This window comes from Citrus clementina, unplaced genomic scaffold, assembly GCF_000493195.1.
Source record: "Citrus clementina cultivar Clemenules unplaced genomic scaffold, Citrus_clementina_v1.0 scaffold_6, whole genome shotgun sequence".
NCBI classification, from domain to species: Eukaryota; Viridiplantae; Streptophyta; class Magnoliopsida; order Sapindales; family Rutaceae; genus Citrus; species Citrus x clementina.
Window position 1 is genome coordinate 12,300,443 of NW_006262139.1, and position 24,202 is coordinate 12,324,644.

Below are 24,202 nucleotides of genomic sequence, written 5' to 3' on the forward strand. Positions count from 1 at the left end.
CGAATCAATGGTTAGGATTTGTCTAATATAGGTCCCATCAAATCTTGACTGTTGATTGGATGCTCAGTACAAGTTCAGTTCAACACTGTATCCTGGTCTGTTGTTCAATTCTTTCTTGATGATAGTGAAGATATATGGTTGAATCCTTTTCTGATTTAAGGATAAGTTTTTTGTGGAAGGCTTGGGGACGATCCTGAGGAAGTATCTTTTACAGACCCATCTCAATGTCCTAATGGTTAACTTGGGTTGTGGTGGGGGTTGGAAGGAGAGGACTTTAATTTTGGTGTTCATAAAACTTGGAGAACTTTGATTCATAAGACTACTCCATTGACAAAAAAGATTTTCAAATATTTGTTCTAGCATGAGATCACTTTGTTCTGCTCCCATGGAAGGAGCAGCATATAAGAAATAAGGAATATAGTTGCAATGGTATGACTAAGATTGCCATTGGAATATTTATCCTTAATTTAATTTTGGAAGTCAAAAAAGAATTACAGGTTGCTGCTAACAATTGTTTGTGCATCTTCTAAACAGGAGGAAGGGTTGAGTACTGAAAATGATGTAGCTCATTGTGAACTTGGGCTGGCTTGATTTTAAATTCTGCCTTATACTGTATTTTGTTTTCTCATTCACGCATATAATTTCTATAGCCAGCATGCGGACTTTCAACTTTTAGAACAGGATTACATTTTAAGCTTCATATCCTTCAACTTGTGAAATCTTAGACTTAGGGACCATGTTAATTTTTGTTTACTTTGGAATTCGTTCAATCATTTCATTGTTGATTTATAATGGATCTTTATTTGGATTCCTTATTAACTTACTCTTTTTTTCCTCTTTCCAATCTCACATAGAATAAAAAGCAAACATGGTAAGAGTGAAAGATAAAATTTGGGAATACATCGAGGTCTTGGAAGATGATCGACTTTTGTGCAAGTTCTGTCGAACGAGTTATGCTGCGGGCATCACTAGGATGAGATACCATTTCGCTGGGCTTAAAAGGCATGATATTGAACCTTGTCCAAAGGTTCCTGAGAGTGTTCGAAATGCAGTATCTCAAGAAATTCAAGCTTCAGATAGAAGTAGAAAAACAAAAATTGTTTCAACTTCATCTCCAAAACAGAAATCTAAGACTTTTCATCAACCTAAAGTTGCAGGGGCACGTAAGACGGATAAAAGTAAATTTATTACATCACTTGGCAGGTTCTTAGATTGAAACAAATTGACAGTGGATGCACCATATTTGGATGACTTGCTGAGAAGCGTAATAGAAGTTGGGCATGGTTACGAATTACCAACTGATTCAGAACTCCAATCACAGAAGAACCTAGATGCCGAAAAGAAATTGAGGAATACATTGGAAAGACCAAGAAGTTATTTACTAAAACAGGTTGTACGCTGATCATATCTGAGGTAGAGATAAATTCAAAACTTGAGTGTCTGAACTTTTTTGTATGTTCACCTGGTGGCTGGTTTTTGTTAGAGAAAGTTAGAATTCCGGAGGAAGGGCTGACATTTCGTAGTTTTAAAAATAATGTATGCCGTATAATTAAAGAGTTGGGGCCTGAGAATGTTGTTCAGGTAATCCTTGATGATCCTAAAAATTGTATGGAGTGCTGCTTTACTGATATCAGAGGAGACAACTTTTTCTCTGAAGTTAAAGAGGTGATTCAAAGGGAATACGCTTGGATATACCTGTCTAGATGTGCTACCAGTGAACTGTGGCAAATTTTGCTGCACATATGCTCTAAAGTTCGTTGGATTCGTGAGACTATTCAATCGGCAAAGCAGATTTTCAAAGACAAGTTCGAGCATAATAACACTTTACAGTTGCCAAGAAAGCAGCAGCATCCAAGAAATAAGGAATACAGTTGCAGGGAAAAGTATAAGATTGCCATTGAATTCTCTATACTTAATTCAATTTTGCAAACCGAGCAAGAGTTACAACCATTGCCGATAACAATGGCTCCTGCTTCTCACAAAGGGGAAGGGTTGAGTAGTGAAAATGATGCGGCTATGTTTGTGCAAAAATATTCTACAGAATTTTGGAGCAATGGGAAAAAGGTAGTGCAAGTTTTGCAGCCAGTGTTTCAAGTTCTTGAACTCCTAGACAATTATGAATCAACTTCAGGATATTTAAATGAAGCATTGAAGAGTGTAGAAGATGTACTCAAAAAGCATTTAGATGGTAAGGACTGGAGTGAGGTGCTTAGAGCTTGGAGAAGTCGTCTAGTCCAACCAGTACATGAAGTTGCAGGTTTTCTTAACCCTGCAAACGCGTGTGGTCTGAACTTTTGTCATGACTATAAAATTAAAATGGTTTCGGACAGTCTAATTTTATTGGCTTCTAATACTGAAAGGGAAGATCTCTTGAAAGAAGTGCAACTCTACTATCGGAAAGACTCAGATTTGTTCAATGAAGGAGCAATGGCAATGTTAAAGACACTCCATCCTCGTAAGTTCTGTTGATTTAACTTGCATTCATTTAACCATTTCCTTGTTGGATGAATTTTTATTGTGTTTCAGTTGTTTTGCAAAATTGTAGGGAAGTGGTGGGACTGTTATGGTGATCATTATCCACTACTGCAGAAAATTGCTGTACGGCTTTTGGGCCAAACTTGTTCTACTTCATTATGTGATCACATTACCTTTTGCCAGAATCCATCTGTTAATGAATCAACCATGAACAAGACTATGATGGAAAAATTTAATGTGCTTAAATCAAAGAATTTGAAGCCGATTGACCTTCAGAGAATCAGTGGACTTCCTGAATATTCTCACGAGCATGTTCAAAATTTTTTGAAGGATCTGGATGTGTCGGACAACAACATCAATGATGAGTTTGCTATACCAGAGTATAGGAATTTAATTTGTCAGTTGAATTGTGGGTTAGGTCCTGAATCGACTGTGTGTGAACGGAATCTGGAGCCTCAGCAACATGGTCACGAGAAGTTGGAGATAGAGATTCTGTCTGAATTTGATTTGGGGCAATTTTTCCCCATGTCTCCTCCTTCGCTGCCTTTTGTTCTGGAGCCTGAGCAACGTGGTCATGTGAAGAATTTGGAGTTTAGACCTTTATCGACTGTGCCTGAATGGAATTCGGAGCCTGAGCAAGGTGATCGCTTGGGTTTGGGGTTACGATCTATATCAACTCTGCCTGACTCTAATGCGGAGGCTGAGAAATGTGATTCCCTTTTTTTCACGGATGATTTCAATTCAGCTCCAAAATGGGGACTCCACTAGTATTCGTCCATTTTCTCAAATTATTCTCCCAATCAAGGTAAGAAACTTGTGTTTTGTTATTAATTTTTCAAAATAGAATGTTTATCTTATTAATTTGTTCAATTAATTTATAAGACATTTCAAATTTTGGGCAAAATTGTATTTTCGCAGGGGTAAGTGACCCCTCCTTTTGTCATTTTCAAAACATTTTTCAGATATCTTGGGAATGAAAAACAAGCTCAAGATCAATGGAGGAAGACTCGGAATCAGATCAGCAAAACTCACCCACCTTTTAATCATGCTTCGATTAAGTCGGTTAAATCATATATTTATCTTGAATTTGCTGATCCATGTACATTGTTCTGCCTGAAAATTTCACATGCAACAGAATCAGATATACATTCCTGTTTGTGTCAAAAAAAAAAAAAAACCACTAAGCTATTCATTTTCCATGACAAATTTGTGTATTTGTTCGAATATCAGGCATGATTACAGGTGTAAAGCATGAACGAATGTCTAAATCGCTGGTTGATTTTCTGATTCGGCATGCTTTCTTAACAAATTAGTTCATGAATTGTAAAATATGTACGTTATAGCTTCAGTTTCTTTGGATTGGTTGTTTGCGGTTACTGAAAATTTATTTTTCTCTTAAAGCATGCTAATGATATATTTATGCCAATATGCACGATTGAATTTAGTAAAATCAGAATTGATGCAGTATCCTTTTCATACTATTTGAGTTTATTAAATGGAAAAAGGCTAACCACACCCCAAAGTTTATTTAAATAATCACACACACTACCTTAGTTTTAGGGATGGCAATGGGGAGGGGAGGGGAGGGGACTAATCTTCCCGTACTCATTCCCGATATTTTGCGTATGTGTCCGTTCCCTCCCCGTCTCCGTCAGAATTACTTGAGAGAATCCACATTCCCTCCCCGAATAATAACAGGAGATCCCCGATGATTACCGATCCCCGAATAACTAATACATTTTATTTTTATTTTTGATTTTGAGTTAATCATATTAAAATAAAAGTAAAGTTCGAAATATATCTTACATTAATATCAATTACAAAAGTCACATACATTAAATTAGTAAGTAACGCAATATGCAAGAGATACAAATTTTTTTTACAAATTATCATGAACAAATTAATAGTTTAATACAAAATTGTTACAAATAAAATCGAATTTAGTTTCAAAATTAACTTTTTCAATAGTGGCGTGGGCACTTTATAAATGTGGACTATTTCCTTTACAATACAATAGTTAAATCGGAGCAAATTAAGAGCAAATATTAGATTAGATTAGATATTAAAATTGTGATTCGCTGTGGGCAATTATAACATCTAAAAATAAATAAAAAAATAGATTTAAGTTTAAAATATTTAAAGAATATTAAAATTAAAAATTTTTTGGGCTAATAGAATCTACTCGGTCTTTTTAATGTCCTAAATAAAAATTTAGGATTTTAATTAGTTAATTAGGCTTAAAAGTTTAATAATATAAATATTTTGATTTTTTTTGTATTTTTACCAATATTTACAATTTTATAATTTATTTACTAGTAATTTTAAAAAATTAAAATAAAATTAAAAATTAAAATGGGGAAATGGGTAGGGGATGGGGATTCCACCTCATCCTCGTCCCCTCCCCGAATAAGAAATTGGGTAAAAAAAATTCTCCGTCCCTTCCCCGAATAAGAAATTGGGTATGAAATTATCCTCATACCCTTCCCGATTGGGGAAAATCCCCGAGGGTACCCGTCCCCGTCGGGATTTTTGCCATCCCTACTTAGTTTCATAAATTGTCACAAAAATCATTTTTTTACTATTATACCCTTAATTATGATAACCCAATAATTAACTTTAAATAAAATTTTATAATAAATAAAAATAAAAATAATATAATATATATATAATAAGATAAAATTTATAAATTATTTTAACATTATTAATCTATTATATTCTTTTGATAATAATGAAATCTACTTGACATATTAATAATATTAAAGTAATTATACCTAATATTTGCAATAATTTATAAAATTTATATTATTTTATTTACAATATTTATTTTAATTATTTCTATATTAGTATAAATTTTGAAGTCAATTTTTAGATTGATAGATTTCAATGTTAATAAAATCCGTTGGGAAAGACTAATAATAACGTAATATTAAAAATAATTTTCATTATATTTGTGTCGTATGATATTTATTTATTAATTTTATCTTATTGCTATATTTATATTTATTTGGGCTGTTATAATCAAAGGGTATAATAGTTATTTATGAAATTAATAGAGTTGATCATTAATGAAACTAAGGGGATATGTGTGACTATTTAACCAAACCTTGGGGTGTGGGTGGCCTTTTCCCTTATTAAATTTGTGAATTTGCTTTCAGTTCACATGCTTGATTTGCCGTAAGAATTGGCTTCGGATCGGAAATTATAACTCATACTTAAAATCAAGTCTTCCGGACATACTTCAAATTCGATTCCAATGCTATGGATATAAATTTTTGGACAAAAATCTTTAAAAAAAAAGGCCATTATAGAATCACGATATGATGTTAGCCTGCCAAATGTTTGACGGAATGACTAAATGCTGCCTTTCTACTCTCACATTTTTCGTGAATTACAGGACATAGAAATGTGTTTAAGACTTTTGTTACTTGCAAGGATAAAAACTCATTTAGTCTCTGTATTTTAATATTAGTGTCTGTTTAGTCCTTATATTTTTAAAAATGCCTCGAAACATCCCTGCTGTTAAAGTATTGATACCCCTACCGTTACTTTTTATTTCTTTTAGCTTACTTTTACAATATTACCCTTTTATAATAATTTTTTATTTGGACATTAATAAAAAATAATTAAATTACCAATTTAACCCTAAAAAATAAAAAAAAATTATATTAATTTTTTTGCAAACACCATTTGCACACTTGGTGGTTTGCATACAATTTTTTACAATTAAAAATTAATATAATTTTTTATTTTATTTTTAGAGTTAAATTGGTAATTTAATTATTTTCTTTTTATTAATATCCAAATAAAAAATATTATAAAAGGGTAATATTGTAAAAGTAAGTCAAAAGAAATAAAAAGTAATAATTTAATTTTTGACAATTAAAAATTAATATAATTTTTTTATTTTTTAGGGTTAAATTGGTAATTTAATTATTTTCTTTTTATTAATGTCCAAACAAAAAAATATTAGAAAAGGGTAATATTGTAAAAGTAAGCCAAAAGAAATAAAAAGTAACGGTATGGGTATCAATATTTTAATGGCAGAGATATTTTGAGGCATTTTTAAAAATATAGGAACTAAATAGATACTAATATTAAAATACAAGAACTAAATGGGCTTTTACCCTACTTGCAATATTAAATGAATATTTAAGTGCAAATTGTGTAATGCTTCTCTAAAAATAATAAAATGAATAATCAGATTGCACAAAATATGGATTGGTCACGGATTTTGTTGTTAATTTAAATTTTCAATATAGACACAAAATTATTTTGAATCGTTGCACTTAGTGAGTAATGATATTCATCTTATGGTAGTTACATTACTAGTGACAATACTGGATTAATTCATAAATTTATTATGTGCTTAAGTGTTCTGCTGAGACCGCATATCAAATAATTTAATTTTTAAACAATAATAATATACTCACTTAGTTGGAAATACTCTCAACCAACGTAATAAATGATGCGTTATGATTTAATTAGTTTAAATAATAAATAATTATTAAGTTTTATTATTTTTAATTAAAATAATGAATTTCTATTAATGATACGTTAATTGGAATACAGATTGGGATTACCAAACAATATAGGCCCCACCCAGCAAAACAATTGTTTCGATTAAGTCGTATGTACGTCCATTAACTTTCGGCGTCATCCATCTCTCAAACAGCGAGGCATTTGTGAACTCAAAAGCTGCCACGTAATCTGATTTAACTTGGCTTTTATTTTATTCTATTTGATTTTATGAATATGATTTTTATGATTCTTCTTCAAATAGCAACTCTACGTGTGTGCAAGTAGAGATGTCAAATAAATTCGAATTTGGCCCCGATCAGCAAAGATATGAAAGATTCGGATCCGCATATTAAAAAATACGAATTTGGATGTGAAAGATAGGGATCCACACGGATCTATATCCGGATCCGGATAAAAATGTATTTGGAAAACCGAATATTTGGATTTGGATAAATTTTATTTTAAATTATAAATTAAATTAAAAAATATATTAAAAATTAAATAAAAAATTAAAAATAAATTTTATTTGTGGATTTATTATGTTGTTTTATATTATTCATGATGATTTATTAATTGTTGGATTATGATTGAATTTTATTTGGTATTATTGGGTAAATTATTGAATTTTATTTTTAATTAAAAATTAAATTCAAAATTAAATCAAAAATCAAAAATTAAATTTTATTTGTGAATTTATGATGTTGTATCTTATTTATGTTGAATTATTAATTTTTGGATTATGATTGAATTTTATTTGATATTATAAGGTAAATTATTGAATTTTATTTTAAATTAAAAATTAAATTAAAAATATGCATTAAAATTAAATAAAAATGAAAAATTAAATTTTATTTGTAGATTTATGAGATTATTTGTATGTTATTCATGTTGAATTATTCATTGTTAAATTATGATTGGATTTTATTTGATATTATTAGGTAAATTATTAAATTTTTAAATTATATATTAAATTATTAAATTTTAATTTTTGCGGATCCGGATATCCTGAATATCCGCCCGCATCCGTTGCGGATATTACCCGCATCCGGATTTTGCCAACTCCAGCAAGTGTTCTGATTGGGGATGATAATGGATACTAGGGGTGTTCACAGATCGGATTTTACGGATTAGACATCAATCCATATCCGATCCATGATTTTGTAGATTATAATTTTTCAATCCAATCAAATCCACGGATTGAATAAATTCAATCCAAATCCAATCCATACATCTGCGGATCGGATGCGGATTTAACTCAATCCATATCTAATCTACCATTTTGCGCATTAGTTTCTAAATTAAAAATTTTTAGTTCTCTCCAATCCATGAACTAGGGTTGGTAATGGGATGAGATGAGATGGGATTTACCAATCTCAGTCCCGTCCGTATATGCAAGTGGGATGAAGAAACGTCTCATTCTCGTCTCTATATTTTTTTTATGACAAAAATATGTCCCGATCCCGTCCCAAAAGAGATGGGATCCTGCAGGATCCCATCCCAATTGAAAAATATTCTCATTCTTAGCTGGCAATGAGACGGATGGGACGGAATTTGTCAATCTCACTCCCGTCTCGTGTATGCAAGTGAGATAAAAAAAAAGTCTCAGTCCCGTTCCTAAATTTTTTTATGGGACAAAAATATGTCTCAATCTCGTCCCAAATCGCCATCCCTACCATGAACTAATGAAATAAAAAAAATCTAATATAAAAATAAATTTACTACTGATTAAATTAAAAATTGAATAAAATTTAAATAAATTAATTGTTTAAATAAAGATAAAATAATACATTCATAGTTTTAAAATATAACACATCGAGATTAATTGTTCAAATAAAACTACAATAATACGTTCAAAGTTTCAAAATATAACACACTAAGATTAATTGTTCAAATAAAGTAACAATAATACATTAATATAACAAATAATACATTAATATAACACCGAAATTAATTGTTCAAATAAAGCCACAATTAATTGAAATGACGAAGTTTTTGAAATCAAATACAGTCTGATCCTTCACCAGGGCTGTTGTGCCTGTCGAAAAGTGGTGATTACAGAGCCGTCAACGATGGGAACCAAGAGAAGCCATACAGGTGACGGTCTTGAAGGTTGTGATAGTGCAATTGTTCGGTTGGAACCAGTGATTGTGAAGTGGCTCGATGGACTCGGGGAAGAAGATGGCTTGCTCTAGCCGGAATCGCGCGACCGACGTCCTTCAAATCGGTGTTGAGTGTATCAAACCAGTATTGGGTGTTGCTAGTGCGTGTGACGGCGCAGAAGGTTAGGGTTTTTTGTTTCCAAATTGTTGGTGACTTGCATTATGTTAGGTTGCTTTTGCTAGTGCGTGTGACTTTGCTTTTATTTTGTTTTACAATTTTTACAAGTTATATTTGTATATTTGATTATTTAATTATTTTTTATTTTATATTATTATTGGATAATGGCTAAGATATGTTATAGTGCTTATGTAACTATGTAATGTCACATTTATAATATTTTTAATTAAATTTATAATATTTTTTAACTAAATAAATAAATAATTTTTTTTTCGGATTCACGGATTTTGTGGATTTACAGAAGTAAATCCATATCTAATCCAACGATTGCGGATTTTTAAATTTCCAATCTATATCCAATCCATCAATCCACGGATCGGATTTATACGGATCGGATTTTCACGGATCAGACGGATTAAGCGGATCAGATTGGATTCTGAACACCCCTAATGGATACTGCCCGTAGTGAGTTTGCTATTATAAAACTTGGAGCCGCACAAAATTTAAATTATTAAACCCACACCTACACCCATTATGGGTTTTAATTTTTTAAAAAAAACCCACCCGCTGTGATTTTTGACAAGTATCAGACCCGCAATGGTATCCGATATATTTTTTTACGAGTTCTCATATTTAGAATCACAAGTGTTCAATATGTCAATTTATATTAATAACCTAAAATTTCACATAACATATTCAATTCTAAATTTAATCGATATAAATAGGAAATTAAAATTTCAACATTAATCCAGCACAATTTCTCAATTTTAGGTATGAAATATATAAATCTATTAAAAAAAAACACAAATGCCATGAAAAATTCATAGGTGTGTGGCTGCGGCTCACGGGTGAAAGGGAAATAGTTTGAAAGGTTAGGTTTTGCAGCTGCTGTTCACAGGTGAAAATGAAATAATTTGGGTTTTCTTTAGATTAGGTTATGAGTTACAACTTGCACACACTACACATGACATGTTTGCACTTTACATTTATTTAATTTATATATTTTTAGATTTAATTATTTTTTCAGTTAAAATTGCATTAAAAAATTTAGGAAAAAAAGTTACGGATTTGGCTGATATCTATGCGGATATCCATAAGATATTTAGCTAATACCAAATATACCCGCAATGTAGTGTCAGTTTCAATTTCTAATATCGAAACGCACCCGTAATTCACAAAATTACTCACAACAGGCGGATTTAGACAAATTTACGGGTATCATTGCCGTCCCTAGTTCTGATATAAGGCAGGTCGTTTCTATCAAAACGACATTTCCTCATCTTATTAAATAGTAATTTGCATTTTTGTGAGACTAATTGGTTGGGGACCTTAAAGTTGAAGAGGGAACAAGTCCCACGAATATTCATTCATCGTAAGTTACTCGAAGAGGCCTGCTCAACTCAAAAATCTTTTAAATGGGAACCATGGATGTTGACTGGCTGCCACTGGGGTTGTGCTGCTGGCTGTTCTGTTGTCGTTTTTACAGAAGCTTGGGTTAGAAGGAGAGATGATTTGCTCCATTGTCAGAGCTTTTCTTCAGCTCTCAGTTATTGGGTTTGTTCTTCAGTTTATTTTCAGTCACGATAACAGAGGATGGATTATTTTAGCCTACCTTTTCATTGTTTGTATATTTCTTCTCCATTTCTATAATATTCCTGTGTTTCATTTCACTATATATTTGCTTGTTTGCTAAGGAAAAATGCTGTGTCCATAATCTCGTCAGAGGTTTTCTTTTTTTATTCTTATATCTCTGATTGCTGGTGTAATTGGTGGGATTTTTCTGTTATAAGCTCAATGAATGGGAGAAAAAAAAAAGAAATAAAGATATGTTTTAAAGAATTGATAACAGGGCATAATTTAGCTGTCAGTTTGGAACTTTTGTTGTACGTATACAGAGATTGCATGTTCTAGTTCAGCTTATCTGATATGAGAGGACACAGTTGTACTTATTGGATATCTACTTCATGTAGGACAATTTTAGAATTGCATAATCTAATCTTTGTTTTAGATTAGAGCGTCATACCCTCACTATGTCTAGAACTACTGGGCTCTTCTTTCTGGAATTCGACATAGTGATTTTATCCTTCATTTTGTATATGCAAGAATCAATTAGTACATTGTCTACTTTCTAATTTCTATATTATAACACATATTCGCCAATGTTTTTTATTAGTCTTCTATGCTTTGTTTTGTTTAATTCCAAATTGAATGCGATTCTGATTTATGCCCAACGGTTGTATTAACCTGTGAGGCCGGCAAAATTTTGTTTTTACTGATCATGTCATGGGTAATGAGGAATCGTTTGATTCAATCTTTTCACATCCTTCTGCTTGATTATCCGAGTAATGAGGCATCATTGTTGTAATTGATATGTGTGTGTGTGTATATATATATATATAGAAATATTCTTGTCCGAAATTTTAAAGTGCGGAAAAGTTTTAAATCCGCATGGTTTTAAAAGTTTAAAACTGTAAGCCTTTAAAGCCGTGTCGTTTTAAAGTTTTTCTACACTTTAAAATCCCTATATATATATATATAATAGTTTTTTATCAGGGATTTTAAAGTGCAGGAAAGTTCGGGAAAGTTCTAAAACCGCACGACTTTAAAGGTGTACAGTTTTAAGCCTTTAAAACCATGCGGTTTTAAAGTTTTCCCGCACTTTAAAATTCCGGATTGGAACATGTATGTATGTATGTATGTTCCAATCCAAAATTTTAAAGTGCGGGATAGTCCGGAAAAGTTTTAAAACTGTAAGCCTTTAAAGCTGTGCGTTTTTAAATCTTTCCCGGATTTTCCTGCACTTTAAAATTCCGAACAAAAAAACTACTATGTATGTATGTATGTATGTATGTATGTATGTATGTATGTATATGTATATTTCTAATCTTGACTGTCAAATGCTTGGTTTTGGATGGATTTTACCTTATTGTATGGGCAACCAGTCTATTCCCAATGTCTCTTCTCAACATAAGCATATGCATGTAATCTTGAAACCAAGAAACAAAGAGAACCAAGTTCAATTGGGAAAGTGAAGATTGTGAGGTTGAACATTTCGCAGATGGAAAATTTATCAAGCCAACGTTGTTCTAGAAAAAATATGTGCAAAACAATTCGCAATCAGTCAGATAGTATTGAGTGGGATCCTTCTTATCCCGATGAGGTAGTGCAAGGAAATAAGTTTGAGGTTGCTAATGATGCAAGAACAGGTCGAGTGAAAGGAGAATACGGTGTGGAACTATCAACCTGCATTGATGCAGCTCTGGCTTTGATGGAACTGGCAAATGAGAGTTTGGGATTGCCTAGGAATAGATTATACTTTAATGTCGATCAGACGCAAAGCAGTTTGGTGTTAATAGATCAATTGAATGATACAAGTACCTGCAGTAACCATTCTCAAGCTGCTGGTTAAAGACCAAGCTGTTTGACAAGTTTCAGCAGTCTTCAGTTGAATATGAGGAAAATGGTGATAGGTTACACAAGAAGAAGAAGAAATTTGTGAATGAACCCTCTCTTCTTTCAACAAAATACAAGAATGGTGATGATGTTGAGGAGGATAATTTGCAGAACAAAGGATGGCAACATGTTAAACCTTGTCTGAAATTCGGTTGTGATCCATTAGGCATGTCAATGATGTCATCATTCAAAAGTAAAAGAGAGAAAAAGCAGCAGAAGAAGAAAGCAAGTGTACCATTTGTGTCTAGGCTAGTTGAATATGATCGTAGTCACTTCCATTCAAGAAAGGCCCTTGAACCATGGTTTGAAGAAAGGAAAAACGGATGCTAGCTCTTCCTATGGGTTAAATGCTAATTCATTCTTGTCAAAAAGAAGAGCTAGGGATGATGCAGTGCCAGAAACAAAACCATTAGGAAAGATGGAATTACCTCCAATATGGCCCCAGGTTCATAAGGGATTCCCATTCTCCATTATGCATTTTCTCTCTGCCATTCGCACAGCAATGGTCGTGCCAGATGCAGAAGAAGATACTTCTGTAATTGGCAAGCATCTTGGGGAGGAACTTGTGAGAAGAACTCCCATAGATCCTTGTATTCTTGAAGTGCGGGAGCCACTTGAGGATTTAGTAGGAGGAGCTTCGCATATATTTTCTTCTAAGTTAGCACCTCTAGGTGCCAAGGGTTGGCAACCACTGACTTCATATGTGAAATCCACAAAGAGTTGGTCCTGGATTGGTCCAATTTCCTATAAGCCAGATGAAGCCATTGAGGAAGAGGTATCTGTTGAAGCTTGGGGTCACCCGCGCATAATGCTTGCAAAGTTAGTTGATTCTTTTGCTAATTGGCTGAGAAGTGTTCGAGAGACACTTCAGCAAATTAAAAGCCTTCCTGCACCACCTATGACTTCAATGCCAAAAACTGCAGATTTGGAGCAAAGATTAAAAAGTGCAAGGCCTCGGAAGTGTACAGCCACTATTAGCTCAGGCTCCGTAGAACAAAGAGCTTATTTCCATATTGAGGAAGCTCTCAGGTATTCAGTTCCAGAAAGAGCTTTTTTATATACGGCAGTAGATGGTAGAAAATCCACAGTTGCTCCTATGAGAAGGGGCACTGGCAAGCCATCATCAAAAGCATAGACCATTTTATGCTTAAAACAGATCGGCCACCTCGTGTCACCGTGCTGTGTCTTGTGAGGGATGCAGCTGCCAGGTTGTCCGAAAATATAGGTACCAGGTCAGATGTTTGTATACTTATGCGTGACTTGCAGTATATTGTCGAGGATATCTCTGATGAACAACTTAATCAGGTTGTTAGCCGTGGTCTTGATCGTTCGCATTATGAAAATGATCCCTGTGTACAGTACAATGGAAATACAAAGTTATGGGTTTATTTACATGGAGATAGAGAAGAAGATGACTTAGATGATGATGGTACAGCACATATAAGGAGCTGCTAACGGGAATGGCAATGGCAAAAACTGGTAGGAATTTCTCGTAATCATATAGGTTCTGATCTCATTATAACTGCTTCTCTGATATAAATGATCTGGTATGAACTTTGTTCATAAGATTGATCTTTTCATGCATCCTGCGATGAAATTTTCTGGATTATTTTTTGTTTGAATTCAACCACTATTAAATTGACACGTCAAATTTGTGTTTAAATATTTTTACATGAATAATAAATAGATCGTGTTCGCATCAGTTCAAATTTGGTAAGATTCATTTAAAACATGACACAAATACAAAATGATTATATAAATTATTGCCGTTATTTATAGAACTTGTTGTTTGATTTACTATTTTTAAGAACCAACTTATGTGGTAAATGCGGTGCTGTTGTATTAATCACGATGTCGTTGAGAAATGGTAAAATAAATAATCATTTTTAAGAATGCAATATTATTTGTCAAATTTGTTGGGTTTGTATTTTGATCCAAATCATTAAAATAAAGAAGTTTTAGATTTGTTTTGGGGTCTCTACAGACTTAATCAAGTGGGTTTCAACTTTCAAATAATTTTAATTGATAAATTGATTTGAATTTTGTCTACCCTCTACCTTTATAAAAGAAAGATTTATGTTTTGGATGTAATTTAGGGGTCCGGCTACGGTGCCCCTCTGATACCATACTCTCACTTTTTGTCTTTTGTTGTTGATAAATTGCACTTAACTCCTTACTTTCTTTTTTATTTACATTTTCACTCAAATGTAATGAAAAATTATAATTAACTCGTTACTCTAACTCCTAAAATTACTCTTCAAAGTTCAAACATATTTTCATTTAAAATTTTTTATTCCTAAACTATCCTCATATAATGAATATATTTATAGGTTCAAATAGTCTTATCCTTTAATTTTAGTTTTCACTCATTAAATTTTCTAATATTTGATCATGCACAAAATATAATTCTCTAATATAATAAAATCTAAAAAAATATATTTTATAATGGTTTAGGAAGTGAGAAAATGAACGAAAATGGGGGGACATGAGAGAGAGAGGAGAGAGAAAAAAGAGTAATGATTAAAAATTAAAATATTATTATTGAGTATTGTCTCATAGCATATGTAAATGCCATTGCACCTAGAAATTATAGCTTTAAATTCTTCATGTCTAGAAGCGGGTAAAAGGTTCGGTGGTTGAAATAGAAAGTTTTGAGCAATTTATTTGTAATCATAACAATAAAATTACCAGTGATTGTATGCAATTTTTTTTTTAAATTATAATGATTAGAACCAAAATGAGAAAAATATTTTTGGAAACAATTGTGATGGTAATTAATCTTTTTCTTCCTTAATTTTAATAGGGGTATAATTAAATTCTATATGATCAAGGTGGTTGATGGTTAAATAAATAAAAAATCTAATAGATGAGGATGAGCTAATCACATTTCAAAATATTAAGAGCAGAGTAATAGATGTCAATTTATTTAGTGTGCAGTCAAATTTATCCTATAGTAAATAGTAATTATTAAATAATATATAGATATATTATATATTAAATAATTAATATATATTAATGCAAATTTTAAAATAAGTTATAAAAAAGTCAAACTAGGTAATGGACTTAGGTGTAAAAATTTAAAACGATTTGGAGTTATATTTCAAAATGTTGAAACTTTATTATTTTTTAACGAGCAAGCAAACAATAGGGATTGTCGAGCTAATAACCTATTAAATCCATCTAAGCCATTGAACTACTTTGATGTTAAATCTATGACTCATAATAGTTGATAAGAAAATGATAAAAAGTAGGGGTATGGTGTCACAGGGGCACTATAGCCAGACCTGTAATTTAGATGCATTTCTTTAAAAAAAGAAAAGAAAAAGAGAATGTTACTATCTTCAAAATTAAAAAATTTAGTTTTGTCCTTGTATATTTTTAATGCTTACCCTAATCCCAATTGCATATTAATTAATTAAACCGAAGGTGGCGGCAAGATACTTACATGCTTACAAGCACGACCACGCTGGCATTAGAACACACATGCTTACAAGCACGACCACGCTGTAAGCCCTTAGATAAGTTCCCAAATGGATCATAGGCTACATATTTTCATGGGGTTTTGTCAGGTATGAATATTATTTTTCTTCAAACATGTAGAAAGAAGAAACCCTGTTCTGCTTTACAAAGTCTCAAAACTCTATCAATCATCTATAGGTCTTTCTGTTCACAAAAATTGAAACAGATATCGTCAAGTAAGAGCTTACACAAGGCTCTGAGAGTCCTTGATATCATCTCGCCCAGAACTAGGGACAGTACAAAGACCGAAGTCCATCTTCGGCTCATTCAGGACTTTCTACAAACAGATTCCAAACATCTCGATTCGCAAAAATTTAACCATGATTTCACTGGTACAAATTCAACGTTTGGATCGTCAAATGTGTTTGATCAATTGCTTGACACTCCTGTTGTTGATGTGGAGAAATTAATCTCCATGCATCATGATTTGCACAGGGAACGGCTGAAAGTTGATGCGAGTTTTTTGTCAACTGCTGTGACTTCATGTGGGTCTACACGGAACATCCGTGGCGGTGCTCCGTACCAGTGCTTAGCTATAAGAACTGGGTTTATTGCAAATGTTTATGTAGGGAGTTCTTTGATCACTTTGTACAGCAAATGCAGGGTAATAATTGATGCATATAAAGTGTTTGAGGAAATGCCCGTTAGGAACGTAGTCTCATGGACAGCCATCATTGCTGCGTTTGCACAAGAGTGGCAGGTTGATATGTGTTTGGAGCTTTATCGCATGATGAGAAATTCAATGTTAGAGCCCAATGATTTTACGTTCACAAGTATTCTGAGTGCTTGCACGGGCAGTGGAGCTCTTGGACAGGGAAGAAGTGCTCATTGTCAGACAATTCGTATGGGTTTCTTTTCGTATATTCAAGTTGCTAATTCTCTTATCTCAATGTATTGCAAGTGTGGTAACGTTGAAGAGGCAGTTTATGTATTCAACAATATGCATGGTAAAGATATTGTATCATGGAATTCCATGATAGCTGGGTACGCTCAGCATGGGCTTGCAGTGCGTGCGATTGATCTTTTTGAAGAGATGATGAAACAACGTGTGAAACCAGATGCCATAACTTTCCTTGGTGTTATCTCTTCATGCCGCCATGGAGGTCTGGTTGAAGAGGGCAAAGTTTACTTCGATTCAATGGCTAAACATGGTTTGAAGCCAGAACTTGACCATTATTCGTGTGTTGTTGATCTTCTTGGCCGAGCTGGATTACTTGAAGAGGCTCGAGACTTCATTAAACAGATGCCTATATATCCCAATGCCGTTATATGGGGTTCTCTGCTTTCTTCCTGCAGGCTTCATGGGGGTGTTTGGATTGGCATAGAGGCTGCGGAGAGCAGGCTATTGCTGGAACCAGAATGTGCTGCTACCCACGTGCAGTTGGCGAATCTTTATGCAAGTGTAAGGTGCTGGGATCAGGCGGCAAGAGTGAGGAAATTAATGAAAGATAAAGGGCTGAAAACAAATCCTGGGTGCAGTTGGATTGAGATTATGAATGTTGTTTACAGATTTCGGGCAGAAGACAAGTCGAATACTAGGCTGAGTGAAATACTTCCTGTTTTAGATTTTCTGGTCGACCAAATGAAAACTTTGGGCTATGTGCTCGAGGTGCACGAGGAAGAGGTTGATGATGCTTCACATAAAAGGACAACCCTTTTGAGTTATAAATAAGCAAATTCCTGAATTACAATCCTGCAACTGTGCAGTTTTTCGTGTACCAGATTTGTTCTAATGTATGTATATTTTGCCTCTATAAGAACATCCAGTAAAATCATGTCACACTGATTTAAATTTTTAGTTCACTTCTCTCAAGTACTGTCATAATTGATTAATTAAAAATAAATGTTTACCATATAACGATTTTATTGGAGTATACAAAGACTTGATGGAAACATCCCCAATAGATATGACTGGATTTGGCGATATGTACAGAAACTAGAAAACCAGAAAAATGTCAAAGAAATTAAAAATCATGAAAACCTTCGCCCAGATAAAATCAAATATACAAAATAAAATAACACAAGCAGACCCAACCAACCAACCAACCAACCAACCAACCAACTAACAAGAAAATGGATACAGTTATCTCACAAAATCATAGTGGATACTAGTCTCTTTTTCATATATTTTTTTTTTTGATGCGGTCTCTTTCTCATACTTGAAACATCGGAAATGTTTTATGTTTCCAGACAAAAATACTGAGATCTAAAATGTATATGCAACAAGCAGATAAAATTTTCAAATTTCTATTAGGCAAAAGATAAAATAAGAAAAAATCAGCAAGGCTCATCAGTGCACAAATCCACCCTAGCCGGGGTAGGAGGAAAAAACAGTTACTGCAGAACTCGCACCGAGACTTGATTATTGAGACAGAAGCCTCTATTCTTCCTAATGAATGCATCCATTGCCTGTGTCTGTGATGGGAAGCGAACAGTTGCCCATTTAATGGAATCTGGGAGTGACTGCCTGCAATAATATAATAGGAAACAATAGAAAAAAGGAAAAGAAGTTAATGCATGAAGGTAATAACAAAGATCATTGTAATACTGTCCAACTGCAATGTAAAATACTAGGCATTAACCTCAACATAAAACTGATGGAGGATGCCTCGTATTCACAGCCTGAGAGAAAGCGTTCTACATCTTCTGCAACAGCAATTCTAGGAACATTTTGCAGTAAAACCTGAAAAGCAGCAGATGAGATACAGTTAGCACCAGCTTAGATGTATCAGGGAAAATGTCTACATGCAAAGAACTTGGAGAGTCACAATGCACTAAGTTGCAGCTTTCAAACTTTATGAATATGGCAGAGAGCACCACAATTACCAAATCTAATATCTACATATTAGAGGACTGAAGCAGGTACAGGAACACAAACACAACAAAGTGGTATCCCGTAAGCCTCAACAGACTTCAGAATCCATAATACTAAATAACCCAACACAAACACAGATTTACAGTTGCTTGAGAGAATTATTGCCTTATGGCACAGAAAAGTCCACACACTACTGATATTCACAAAATACTATTCTAAAGACTTAAAAGATAATTCTACGAGCAAGAGCGATAGTAAAGTTTGCAAAACTGAAAGTTGTAGTAGAAAGGGCCTGTCATACAGCCAGCATATTAACACAGTACCACAATCCTACCACATGGCGCACAGCTTCCTCTCTTACAATGTGAATTGGCTAAGTGGCTTATAGAATCTCACAACAGTTAAAAAAAAAAAATTGTGACTTCCTCTAATTTTTATGTTAATATGATCTCGTATCACAACTGACAAGACACAGATGCTACTCTTTCCCAGTGATCAATGACCCAATCTCCTTTAGACTGTCGATTCCAATTCATGTGATTTGCTGATTTCAGACAACTCATCAAACAGCCAGCCTCACAAGTTAGCCTCAACAGCCAACAACTTCTTGTAGGACAAGCCTTCGTTTTTTTTTTCGTTTTTTCTTTAAGATCAGTACAGGGAAATATTGTAAACATCAGATGATCAGAATGATCAGAACAGTAAATATGGGGGGGGGGGGGGGGTGCTCTTAATTACAGTAACATATAAGAGGCATGAGTAATTGAGAACCCTTTTTTATCATTATTTTAAGAATAAATATAACCAAGAACATTACTTACAGTTTTTCCATTATAGGGCATGACAATATCCCATTCACTCTGTTCAGCCTGATATTCAAGCACAGAAGTATAAGACCTATAAAAAATTTATGGTAAAAAACAACATAATCTGTCAAAACTTGGCGTGTGTATAAGCAGCAGCATTACCCTTTCCAATCTGTACAAGCGGCCCTTTCTCCCAATAAGCCTAAATGCATTATCATATGCACTAAAAGAAGGGAATTGCATCATCCTGATCACAAGAGAGAACATTTAGAAAACGAAAAATCAAGCATAAAAATTTCTAAACAAAATTCCAGCTAGAAAACATATAAAATAAAGCAACGAGAGCAAATACATTGCAAAGGGCATATAGTTGCGGGTGTAGTTGACTTTGAGATCATCTGGCGTCAAATTACAGCCCTCAAGCAAGTTGATTATATCACTCTTCAGTGTTTGCCTTGATATGCCCAACAATTTCCCATAAAACACACCTAATAACAAAGCAAAAAAAAAAATCAAAAAAATAATTTTTTTTTCTGTCGTCGAAGTTCCGAATATAGGAACCCCGGTTCAATAAATAAATAAATAAACAAATATATAGCTGTAGTTAAACAAAATAAATTCATATAAATGATAAAATTCCTTAAGTGAATTATTTTTTCCCTAAACCCTAAACCCTGATTTCGACACAAAATAGCGAAAAATGCGATCAAGTTAATTCCAAAAATGCGACAGAATTAGTACCTTTAGTTGGTGTTTGAAGAAACAGATCGATTGACGCATCATTTGGCGGCGGCGGCGGCGGTGCCTCTGTTTCGGTCGAGAAATGTTTCGGTGATTGACGAAGAAGAGACGGGAGGCTGTGAATCGGCTTAATCGTTCTAAGCGAAACGCTCGATTTGATTGCGTTTCGAAGAAGGCTCATGGCTTTGGAGTAATAAGTAATCAGGGTTTTGCGATGGCTTCTGTCGCCGGGACTTGTGGGAGAAAGGCATGTGGGGAGTACTGACCGTAACGAGTCGATGATGATCCGCTGCGTTTTGGGAGCTTGAAGTCCAAATTGTTGGCCCAAACTGAATTGGACCAGTGGGCCTATGGCCATACTTTCTTTCCCAAAACCGAGGCATTTTTTAAATTAAGAGTAAATTTCAGTTTATCCTACCATGAATTGGTAATCTTTAAATCATTTTTTTAAAATATCATATTATTTCTCTGTTATTTTTTACCGTCATAAAGATAAAATAATATTTTTACATTCTCCTTTCAATCAATTAATAAAAAAAGATCAAACTTCTATATAATGTAAGCTAATTTTCATAGGCCTAAATCTTTTTAAATTTTTTAAAATACACACAAATATTTCAAATATTTATAGCACGCACGTAAATACTTTAAAAATTTTCATTTTACACTTGTGGATACCAAACCTATGGCCAACCAATTGAAATTAAGAAGAGATAATTTAAAATTGCTAGTTAACAAAATTGTTAAAAAAAAATGATATTTTCATATTTTAATAAGTCAACAACAGTCAATCATTAAAGATAACTACTTTTAGGGGTAATATGATGTTTAAATAAATGGGTAATTTGAAGATTATCAATTCAAGAAAGGGTAATTCGAAATTCACTCTTAAATCAATTTTTAAAAAAGATTCCACATAGGTATCCTCAAAGCATGGGAAAAAAATAATTTTATTTGTAAGCTAAGATCAAAGGAAAATTTTAATAGCTAAGGATTTACTAACTTAATAGTCAAAATTATGTTAATAATTAGATAATCTGAAATATGTTTAATATATTTAATGTGTCTGATTTGTTTGAGTACAATTTAGATGATAAGGAATTGTGCCGACATAATTTGAGGGTGAGTTCTTTCTTAAGTGAAGGGAACTGATATAGGTTAGTTGTATAGGTTGAGTAGGGTGTCTTTTTGATGATATAACTTGAGCTATTGGTGTTTGTTATAGGCTAATAATATATCATTGTAAAGTTTGCGATGAGACAAAGCTAAGCTATATTGCCCCCATGGTTTAGTTGGAAATTTTATTTCTTTAGTAGTCATTTTGTGAGTTTAAGTTCTTTTCCTACTCTTTTCAAAATTTTTATTTCTTTTAGATAGAGTGCCATTTGTTTTATCTTTCTTATTCCAATTAGTAGAATTTTATTAGATTATATTATAATAATTTGGACTTGCTTATTTGGGTAAATTCACATTATTTAGGAATAATACGAAAGGGCCTTAAAACCTTAATTTGTTATTCAAACTTTTATCAATGAAATTTCAGACTCCCATAAACTTTCAAAAACTTTTATTTCTCTATCTTTCAATCTCAACGTTTATGTTTCATCATTATATCTCCTTTAGTATTTTGCCGAAGAAATCAAAGTATCTATGAGGGAAAAATTGAATCCATATTTTGCTTGCTGCTGATTACCCTTTGATGAACAGTAAAATTTGAAATGAATCATCTAATATAATTATGTAAAAAATAACTTCGGACCCGTGCGAGATTATTGTATTAATTAATTAATATTAAAATCTCAGGCTAATTTTTAGTTAACACTATAACTACACACAAATAGGACACTACTTTTGCTATCATCTTTTAAGTTCTTTATCAAATTTCCCGTTGGATAGCCAATATGACTTATGCTTCTGGACAAAACTATCTTAACCCCGTTACACCAAACACCATTTTACTATTTTCTTCAACAATCCTTATTGTTTTTTGTAAATAATAAAAACTATAAGTTTTAATAATTTTATGTAATAAACCCAATTAAAATATAATAATTTTAAAATTCTAAAAAATTTATACTCTCTATCTCCTTCTCAATCAATTTTAAATTTAAGTTTCATTCTTTAAAATTTTAAATTTAAATAATAGAATAAATATTATATAATTTATTTGTTTTCATATTAAATAAATAATTGATCAGCTTCATACGTGGGATTAAGTATAAGTAATTTTACATAATCTCAAATTTGCATATACAAAATTTATTAATTTGAAAATATTATTTATAAACTCTATAATGAATTTAAATGACTATCCAAGCATTTATTTAATATTTATTTATTTTTCATTTTAATATTGTCAAAATTTATATAAAACCTTATCCAATTTTGTGTTACACTAAATACAAAATAGTATTATTAAAATATAATTAGTATTTTAAGTAAATAGAAGTGGAGAGTATTTTACCAAGTTAAAATAATCCATCCACATCTTTAATATATAAATATGTTTGTTTACTAAATTACCTTTGACAATAAAATATTTAATGGACCAATGTGTCAAAATTTTAACATTTAATATTTTCTTATTCTTTTAGTAAACATAAGGGACTACATTGTTAATAACTAAATTATAACATCTAAGCCGTTAGGAATAGCTTTTGTAACTCTTAAATTGAATCCGATGGTTGGATCATAAAAAGACAAAAAAAATGATATGTACCCTATGCTTCTTACATAATATATGTTTTAGTTTTACTATCCTCCGTTTTTTCGTAATGATCTCAATTGTCTGAAGGAATCTCAATCTTGCGTACGAAAACAATATAAAAAAACAAAGGATGGTACAGGCAAGGACGTAGACATTTGAGGTTTCTTGTTTATCTTAGCACGTGTCATTTTCTTTCTTTCTGCCTGTCTTAGGAGTTGGAACTTGGAAGAGGACTTGTCATTTTCTATTTGCACTAAATCATTAGTTAATTTTAAGCATTTGAGATTCCTTCGTAGCTAGCAAGGAATTCTGCTTCAGCACTGTAAGCAATTGCCATATTTACCCTTTGAAATTGTTTAATTTAAAATTGCTTACACGTAGTTTACGTGAATCGTCATTCACTTCAATCTTTAATTCTTCATTACTCGCAAGAGATAAAAACAAAACTTTTGGATTTTCTTTTAATTAAATTATTTTTTTCAGGGAAAAATAATAATAACAATCACAAATTTAAAGTGACGAAGAAAAAGCTGAAGGCTTATCCCTCCAAAAGCATCGTCATCTTAATGTTTGAGTTTAAATAATATTGAATTAAATTAAATTAAATTATTTTTAGTAACATTAAGTAAATTACCCTTTCAAAAAAAGTAAATTAATTTCAAAATAATGTTTAATTAAATTATAAACCTAATTATAACTAATTTATTTATTTTACTATTTACATTTCAAATTAAATTGTTCCTGAATTCAAAAATTTTAAATTATATCTAATAATAACTATTGAAGATTTTATACTCCGTAAACATCGTGTATTTTTTCCCCTAAGATTCCACTCCAAACTGAAAAAGAATTAAATTTCCCTTTACGCTCTATTTTTTTCCCCTCTCCACT

At 32.4% G+C, this 24,202-nt stretch overlaps 3 protein-coding genes across 3 annotated transcripts; 2 read left to right on the forward strand and 1 right to left on the reverse strand.

Annotated features, from left to right (window-relative positions):
* The first annotated feature begins 868 nt into the window (after positions 1 to 868).
* Positions 869 to 3,119, forward strand: LOC112097355. The gene is made up of 4 exons (XM_024182549.1): positions 869 to 1,203; positions 1,308 to 2,455; positions 2,546 to 3,065; positions 3,116 to 3,119. Exons 1-4 carry the CDS (start codon positions 869 to 871, stop codon positions 3,117 to 3,119), a joined length of 2,007 nt encoding a protein of 668 aa, XP_024038317.1.
* Positions 3,120 to 16,196: 13,077 nt separating this feature from the next.
* LOC18038898 (pentatricopeptide repeat-containing protein At2g37320) lies at positions 16,197 to 18,040 on the forward strand. Its single transcript, XM_006428894.2, has one exon. The coding sequence runs from the start codon at positions 16,295 to 16,297 to the stop codon at positions 17,912 to 17,914; it is 1,620 nt and encodes a 539-aa protein (XP_006428957.1). The 5' UTR covers positions 16,197 to 16,294; the 3' UTR covers positions 17,915 to 18,040.
* A 261-nt stretch (positions 18,041 to 18,301) lies between these two features.
* LOC18038899 lies at positions 18,302 to 20,889 on the reverse strand. Its single transcript, XM_006428895.2, has 6 exons — positions 20,605 to 20,889; positions 20,216 to 20,351; positions 20,026 to 20,110; positions 19,879 to 19,926; positions 18,825 to 18,925; positions 18,302 to 18,709 (listed from the first exon to the last, which is right to left on the reverse strand). Exons 1-6 carry the CDS (start codon positions 20,783 to 20,785, stop codon positions 18,577 to 18,579), a joined length of 684 nt encoding a protein of 227 aa, XP_006428958.1. The 5' UTR covers positions 20,786 to 20,889; the 3' UTR covers positions 18,302 to 18,576.
* Positions 20,890 to 24,202: the final 3,313 nt, after the last annotated feature.